The 8680-nt window shown below is 55.5% G+C and overlaps 1 protein-coding gene across 1 annotated transcript; it reads right to left on the bottom strand.

The window, feature by feature from the left end:
- Positions 1-3706: 3706 nt before the first annotated feature.
- Positions 3707-8680, bottom strand: LOC119095549 (protoheme IX farnesyltransferase, mitochondrial-like). Its single transcript, XM_037218400.1, has 6 exons — positions 8585-8680; positions 7794-8010; positions 6567-6762; positions 5297-5469; positions 4617-4796; positions 3707-3795 (listed from the first exon to the last, which is right to left on the bottom strand). The coding sequence occupies exons 2-6, from the start codon at positions 7954-7956 to the stop codon at positions 3722-3724; spliced, it is 786 nt and encodes a 261-aa protein (XP_037074295.1). The 5' UTR covers positions 7957-8010; positions 8585-8680; the 3' UTR covers positions 3707-3721.

Below are 8680 nucleotides of genomic sequence, written 5' to 3'. Positions count from 1 at the left end.
ATGTCATGGGTACATTCGCTTATGAGCTTTCGCGTGCGTATTTCTTCCATGCAAAACTTATAAATTACGCACTCTATGCACGCGTGCATTTCCAGTTGTACTTATGTCCTAAAACCACGACCGCCGTACATTGCATATTAATGCACAGAAGTTAGCTTTTTCAAAAGTCATGCTGGAGTAAGCGCTGGCTATGGCTTCGTACGTTTAGCATGTGGGTTTTCAAAAGTGAACGCCTTAGAGCTCATCCACTGAAGGTGACGACGGGGGTAGAACGTGACGGTGGCCAGAATGCGAAACAACTGGACATTACAGAGTTCCGTTAAAGTACCCCACGGCTCGTTTCATCTTTACTCTATTGACTGCCGCCCTAAAGGGCTTCGATGAGCCTGCAGACATGCCCAGACGCGGTTCAGCAGCTCCCGCGAGCTGTCGACCCGGGGAACAACTCAATCAGCCGCTGGCAACAGCTGCCAGGTCGCAGGTACGCTGAGCGCCTCACGGTTCGTTTTCCGCTGGCGAAACTTGCTTCGCGAACCGAGCTGGTCCTTCAATGGCTCAGAACAAAACGAGCGTGAAGAAAAAAGACGCGGTTTGTAGACATCTATTCAAATCAAGCATCGCCGCCCGTCGGAACGTCACTGATGCTGAATGCACACGCCTTGATCTGCCCGTCAGCCCAAAACCACATTGCATGCGTCACGCACGCAGAAAGACAGACTCCTTGTCAAACTACATACAGGTACACCTTCCACATCCTTTGGCCTGTTCGCACTGCACCATCCAAATCATATGCAGTTTCGCGCACTGCAGCACTAAGGCAGCCCAGCAGGAGCTGCTCCCTGTACAAGGTCGTTGATGATAGCACGGCATCAAACGGAGCGCTACCGTTTCATGTACACGATCAAATCAACGGTTGACATTATTGTAAGTACCACCCTATTACCGATGCCAGTCTGAGCAAGAATGGGCACAGCAAGCGCGCCATTCACCTGCTCGATCTGGCGTCTTGTCATTTGAATGTATGCACCACGCAGGTCGCGCCGAAATCGACTCGCACCTGACCGTAGCATACCACTGGGTTTCAGCGAGTCTTTACATTCACAGTTTCGTTTTTACAGTTGCAGTGAGTACATTCGCCAAACCACACAACTGATACCGAAATCTGATAAAGAAGGCCCGCATACCGCGTCAGAACTCAGCGGTTTCGCGCCTGGGTTTTGATAACTCGCAACAGAATTTCCAACAGAATCACCGTACGCAGAGGATCCCGTTACGTGAAACATGGCACATGCCAAACAACTGCTACTGTTTACAGCAGCGAGCAGAAACTGACGAGACGTCTCAGGACCGATTCACACTCCGCTAGGTTCTCTCAGGTCAATGACACGATACTGGCAATGTCCATGTCTAAACATGCGTGACCGAATGCAAGTCAAGTCAATCCAAAGGGCCATGCTCGTTTCATACAGAACCACTCGCATATTATGCATACACCCAAATCAAGGCGAAGGCGCGGGCGACTCCTACGAGGACCACCTTCTAACAGGGGCGGTGCTGCACAAACCGCGGGACGTCCGCCGTTCCAGGTGACCCACGGACGCCGGACAACATCGCAACGCGCCTCGGCTGGCACCGCCCCGACGGCGGCGAGGCGGCGCGACACCACACTCGGAGCCTCCCACACAGCGACCCGTCGCGGTCGTCGTCAGAGGCACCGCCCCGCACTGGGCTAACTCGGACTAGGCTCGGGCGCCGGACGCCCTCACGCGCCGGCGGGGACTGGGGCCGGCGCGGAGACGCCGTCCTCTCCACCAGCCGGCGCGGGGACGCCGTCCTCTCCGCCAGCAAGCTCGGAGACGGTGTCCTCCCCGCCAGCCGGCGCGGCGGCGTCGCGCCCCGCTGCCGGAGCGTCCGACGCCGCCTCTGCGTTCCGCTCGGCCACGGCCAGCAGTCGGCCGAGGTGCCAGCCGCGCTCCAACAGCGGCTCGCCGATGCACCAGTCCCGGAGATAGCGACGCGCCGGCTCCGGCTCCGGCGCCGCCGCAGGAGCCGCAGCCGGCTCGCTCTGGTAGTGCGCCTTGGCCAGCAGCATGAGGATGATGCCGGCCGTGAGCTGGACGTAGCTGAAGCGCGTCAGACGCCGCGCCGACGCGCTCTCCTGGTTCCGGTTAGAAGCGCCACGCTGCCGGCGAGGCGGACGCGGTGACAGGGCGGCGGACGGTAGAACGCGGTGGAGAGGCGCGGGGTGTCGCGGTGCAGTGCAGCGGTGTTTCAGCATCGGTCGGGGGACATGAGACGCTGTGTCGATAGGCCGGTGAAAATATTTGGAAGGCCATGGATAAATCAATCATGCGCTGTTTTCGGCCGGGCATCATGATGGGGGAGGGGGGGGGGGGGGGGAGGGGGCGGACCAAAGTACGTATAGAAAAAGCATGGATTACAATTGTTCGTAGGATAAAGTGCGCATGTTTCATATCCGTTAAGAAAAATGCGCGGGGTATAAAGTTCGTAAAGGCAAAAGTTCGTAACGACAAAAATGCCTAGGGATGAAGATGACAAGTATGATGCTCGCCAGGGGAAAAAATCGTAACGAAAATGTTCACACGTAAACTTAAAATGGCAACAGGTCGTAAGCAATTCTTTGTACCCAAATGTTCGGGCGAGATCGTTAAGCAGGGATAACGCTCGTCTCACACACACAAAAAAAAACGTAACTAAACGTTCACATTTCGATATCCGATGTAAGTACGCAAAGTTTGCACAGCAATATTCGTCAGGCATGAAGCTCGTGTTACGGCAGTACGTATGCAAAACTTCGTATGCAATTGCGTTCTGAACGTTGGAGTGCATAAATTCATGATTGGTGTCGGAACGCATAAATTCATGTTTGGTGCCAGGTACCGAATGAATGGCCACTTCGTGGAGGGAGGGGGTGGGCTCGTCGACTGCAGAGAGAATCGGGTAGGGGGTGGCGGTGGACACTCACATTGCATAGGTCAGGTCAGGTATTATAACCAACATAACTCTACAACATGAACTGAACGCCCAGAGACGTCACGCAAATGAACTCGAATCAACTGGGGTTGTGCGGGGTGACCGTGATGGAGGGAACTGGGGCTAAAAAAAAACATGTCCACTGCAAATCACCGGCCGAGTTTGTTGTGCTCTCCCATTATCCATCACCCTGACGACGCCCCTGTTGACGACCTCGCCTGACCCCCCCTGAGCGCGTCACTGACGCCAGCTGACTTTTGTGAATACGAACGCTTTCCCACGCGCACTTTATACCACACGACTATTTGCTTGCAAACTTGCGCGTGCATGTTTTTGCGTACGTTCTTCTGCCAGACAAAGTTCACACCTCACACCTGCGCGCTTTTGTCCCAAAGCCCGTGACGGGACAGCATATAATTCATATATTGGGCACACATGACTGCACTCATGTGGGCCACGTGCCAGAGTACTGCGGGTTATTAGCACAGCAACGTGCTATCTGTATCCAAACCACCGTCAATAATGACCAATACAAAGCTAAACAGCCCCCTCCCCCTCCCCGACTATGCCTGGTATTCTGGTTGGCATAATGGCAGAGGTTGATCCAAGAGGAAGGTATGATTGATAATAGAACATTTTGGTGAGACCCCGGCCAACATACTCACAAAGATACACCAGGTAAGCATTCACTGGCAGTGAGTCGATGGCGTACATCCACGTGGTGACGTCACAGGCTGACGTCACTATCGGCAGGGCGGCCCAGAGCCAGGCTGTACCGCAGCGCCACGCGGCGGGTCAAATCTGAAACAGAAGTACCACACCACACCGCGCTATACAGTGCTGCCCTCATCACAGCCATGGGGTTGCATGGTGGTCGCTGCCGACGGAGATGGGGATTCCAGATGTACACAGCCAAAGTCGTGTGGTATAAAGTGCGCGTAGTGTGTGCTGTGCTGTAATATCCTAAGCACCAGCTTAGACCGACGTGTGCTGGACTTGAGCCCGCCGACGGTTAACCCATTGGTTTGCCTGGCCAAGATTCAAACCCGAGAAACACTGACGCACTCACTGCATTCTGCATCTGCGTCAACAGGCGCCCTTGACTCACAAAGGCAGTCACAATAGCCTTGAAACAACAGCCTTGCATCCCCCAAAATTGTAGAGCTTGAAACCCAACGGTGTTTAATATCGATAAAGTACAGGCCTTCAGCAAATCCAGTGTGAATAGTTTCTAATGTGTGTTAGATAGTGCACAAAGTGTAGCAGAAGGCCTGCCATCCAACATGTGGCGGATCAGCTCTACAGCTCCGTGCCTACCTCAGATAAGCTATACATGAGTGGTGGACCTTACATATTGTGCACGAGTCCTCATCCGTACCCCTGTCCCCCCCCCCCCCCAAGCCAACACAACTCGAAAGCCTGTCCTCGCAAGATAGCTTTCTCAACGCGGACCACTCATTTCCCACGACGACCAACTAGTATTGCATCATACACACCAGCTCATACGCCTTATTCTGTGACCTCACTACACCATCTCACCCTTATCCTCTCACCCACACAGTGACCCCATCCTGCGCGCACCATGACCACCGTGACCCCTCGTGACCCCAATGCCCTCTGACCTGGGTGAGTGACCGCCATGATGCGGTAGCCGGCGCGCGCGTAGTCCTTGCGCAGGTTCCACGAGAGGGCGTTGAAGTGCGGGAACTGCCAGGCGTAGAGGAGCGCCGCCAGTAGCCAGGCGCCGGGCGCGAGGGTGCCGGTGGCGGCGGCCCAGCCCATGAGGGGCGGCACACCACCCACTGCCGCAGGCGCAGACCCCCACCGTCACACAGCGCTGCCTTGTGGGTGGCGTCGCGCGGGGAGTGGCACCGAGGCCGACAGCGGCTGATTGTTAACGGTGCCATAGGGCGAGATTACACAGACTTCATCAGTGTCTTGAGCGACGGCGTTAACAGTACATGTGTCAAACGTAATAGCACCAAAGGCGATCAAGGGTGACAGTGTCACGAAGAAGAGCGTCAGTCGTGGCGGCGAGTGTGTCTTGTCAGTGTCACGAAGAAGAGTGTCAGTCGTGTCAATAGTGACCACGTGCGACGTATGGACGACTTCGGTCTCGCTAGTGCGGCAACAATCACCCAACAAATAACCATGACTAAACAGACCCAGCCACAGATTCCCCGCACCTCGCGACGGACACCACGCGATCAACCCGAGCACCAAGTCCCTCACCCACGGCCTGCAGTCGCCCCCTCCAGCGCAACTCCAAACCATACACTGCCTGCACCAGGCCATCCCTCACCGACGGCGCCGACCCAAGTGTTGGCGATGGTGACCCGCTTGAGCGGCGTGTAGACGGCTGTGTACAGCAGGAAGTTGGCGGCGCCGAGCGCGGCCGCCAGCGGGCTGGCCAGGTACAGCAGGCCCACGCCGGAGCTGACGCACGCGCCGGCGAACGTGACCGCGTGCAGCGGACTGCCGGGGGACACGTGCTGGTCAGCTGACACAGGACAGACCGGTCAGCTGACACAGGACAGACTGGTCAGCTGACACAGGACAGACTGGTCAGCTGACATGGAACAGCCTGGTTAGCTGACACAGGACAGACTGGTCAGCTGACATGGGACAGACTGGTCAGCTGACACAGGACAGACTGGTCAGCTGACACAGGACAGACTGGTCAGCTGACACAGGACAGACTGGTCAGCTGACACAGCACAGACTAGTCAGCTGACACAGCACAGACCTGTCAGCTGGCATGGGAGACCAGTCAGCTGACATTGGACAGTTCACTCAGCTGACATGGGACAGGTTGGTCAGCTGACACATAAGAGGCTGGTCAGGTGCCACAGGACAGACTAGTTGGCTGATATGAGACAGCTGACCAGCTGACATGGGACAGACTGGCCAGCTGACATGGGGCAGACTGGTTAGACAACACATGGTTGGCTGATGAGATGACATAGGCTATATTGGTCAAACAACAAATGGTAGGCTGGTCACATGAAAAATAGCACACTCAAGACAAAACTGCCATGGGTCAGGCTGGCTACATATCTGTCATCCAAAGGTAAAACCACATTTCTTCATTTCTGACCATTTTCCGTTTTTTTATTTGACCTGATTCATTTCCTCATGCTGAATTCAGATACCTAAGCCAATGGTTCAAATTTGCAGATGTTTTTAGCTAAAAGAATGGACTAAAAGCTTGTGAAAATTTGAACTGATGGTTTTAACGACCAAATTCAGCATGAGCAGACAAATCAGGGGACATCAAAAGCACAAAATGGCTGAGAATCAACATGTTGAGTTTTACCTTTAGATGGCAGATGAATGGTAAGTGATGAGGCTGGTCGAACAACACAGATAACACTAGTGGACCAACTGCCCTGACAAGACATGACATGAAATGACCTGATCCGACAGGGCATGACATGACCTGGTATGTCAAGAGCATGATCTAACTCAACAATGACCTGGTTTGCTCCAGGCACTGGCCGTGCCACCTCCACACTGACCCTAGCCTGACCCTGACTTGACCTGACCTGGCCGTGACCTGCGCGCGCCCTCACCTGACGTGGCGGCGGACCAGGGGCCGTGCGGCCGTTCGCGCCATCTGGCTGTCGTACGGCACCTCCAGCCACTGGTTGACGGCGTTGGCGGCCGCCGAGGTGAGCAGGGTGCCTCCGGTCACCAGCGCCAGGGTGGCGCCCGAGAAGACGCCCGGAGCCATGGCGTAGCCAGCCATGGATGTCACCACCACCAGCCCTGCAACACGGGGAGGGAGGGGGGGGGGGGGGAGGCAGTCAGCAGGGTCACACGGCCGCTGCACTCCAGGACAAGAAGCAGGATGATTGGACACTGATTGAACCAATGATGACACAGGGATGTTCTGATCAGCCGGCCAGCGTCATGCTGTTGGTAGGTTGCGGATGGTGAACACTACAAGCAACACTTCACTGAATGCACTGAGGGAGCGGAAAAAGAGGGGGGGGGGGGGGGGGGGGGGGCGGAATGCAACATCTCTCGACACAGGGTTTTGTTGGATGTCTCAAATTATTTTTCTGTGATTTGGGTTTTGCATATACAGACCCAAACAAGGACTGGGGAGCATAAGGGCCGAGGCCCGTCCAAAAAAGCGCGGAATTCCACCCCCATTCGTGAACAGCGCAGCCAGCAACCACCATCACGTCTGGCAACACAAACAGTGACAGAGCACATAATGCAGCCTTAGGGTTTCACCAGAACTGCAGTTAGAAAACACTGACGCGTAAAAACGAAAACAAAAAAGAAAACACCGGCCCGTATTCACAGAAAAGTGGGTACGGGTCGGCAAACCTAATGACCACCACCAGTCCTGGTACCTCTAAATCTGGGCAAGATCCGTGTCCACAAAGCCGGAGCTCCACCACTCTTGACAGGTCCGAACGGACGGACCAAGGACGTCACCTCTCGGCACCCGGAGAGCAGTCACAGTCATCTCAGAGGCAGAGATCCACCCAGCGAGCGCAAGAAGCTTCACAACACCCGGCCGGCCGGCGCAAGCACCGGCGCACCGCCCGGCCGGCCGACAGATGGCGCGCCACTCACCGGCGCATCACCCGGCCGGCAGACAGATGGCGCGCCACTCACCGGCGCACCGCCCGGCCGGCAGACAGATGGCGCGCCACTCACCGGCGCACCGCTCGGCCGGCCGACAGATGGCGCGCCAGTCACCGGCGCACCGCCCGGCCGGCCGACAGATGGCGCGCCAGTCACCGGCGCACCGCCTGGCCGGCCACAGATGGCGCGCCACTCACCGGTCAGCCGGACCTTGGAGAGCTCCATATACCAGCGCGGCAGCCGGCGCCAGTCCAGTGCTGTGCTGCGCCACTCCATGTCGCTTCCCTTGACCATGTCGGCGACAGGCCGACCCTTGCCCTCGGGCGCCGCCAGCGGGGCAAAGGTCGTGACTCGGGCCATCCGTCCGGCGCCAGCGGCGGCCCGGGCCGCGTGCGAAGGCAACAGGAGTAGCGCCTGGTGGCGGAGGGCGGAGAGCAGTCAGAGGCCATTGATAGCATGCTACTTGTGGTTTCAGTGGATTGGAGAACAAGAAGCTGTATATGGATGCATCAGAAGATAATCTGTAGAAAGGTGCACGTGTCTAATTAGCGCCATCTAAGGTAATAAACTGCAATTAAGCATGCACGCGGTTTTGCTAAAAGCCACCAGCCAAAGACATAATCTCACACTTTTCTCACATAAAGCATAGTCAAGAGCCACTTCAGAGCTACTTTGTCTCTTTCATTAATAACAAACTTGAAACGATGCGCATTGGAGTGACAAGGTAGCTAAGGATCCAATGACAATGCCAATGATGTTGGATATATAAATATAAGGAAGCATACAGTAGACATGACATATTGCCTGTTTGATATGGGCACTGAAAGATAACCTGACAGTCTGGCTCCAGATAAGCTATACACAAATCACCAACTGGAGACATTACACAATGGCACAATGCTCCAAGCTACTCAAAACAAACACATGATAAAGACAAACACAAACATAAAGGTTCTAGTTCTGCTAAGCCCACAAGGCACAAACTGACCTTAGTGTGTTTTCCTTCATGGCTGAACAGCCTAACATAGTGATGAACAGAGCACTTGGTTCCAGACAAAATCAGCAATGAGGCTGGGTCTTTTCT

The sequence above is a fragment of the Pollicipes pollicipes genome, unplaced genomic scaffold, assembly GCF_011947565.3.
Source record: "Pollicipes pollicipes isolate AB1234 unplaced genomic scaffold, Ppol_2.1 Scaffold_4219;HRSCAF=4965_pilon_pilon_pilon, whole genome shotgun sequence".
Lineage (NCBI taxonomy): Eukaryota > Metazoa > Arthropoda > Thecostraca > Pollicipedomorpha > Pollicipedidae > Pollicipes > Pollicipes pollicipes.
The sequence above is the reverse complement of the archived record's forward strand: the minus strand, read 5'-3'. Positions and strand labels throughout refer to the sequence as shown.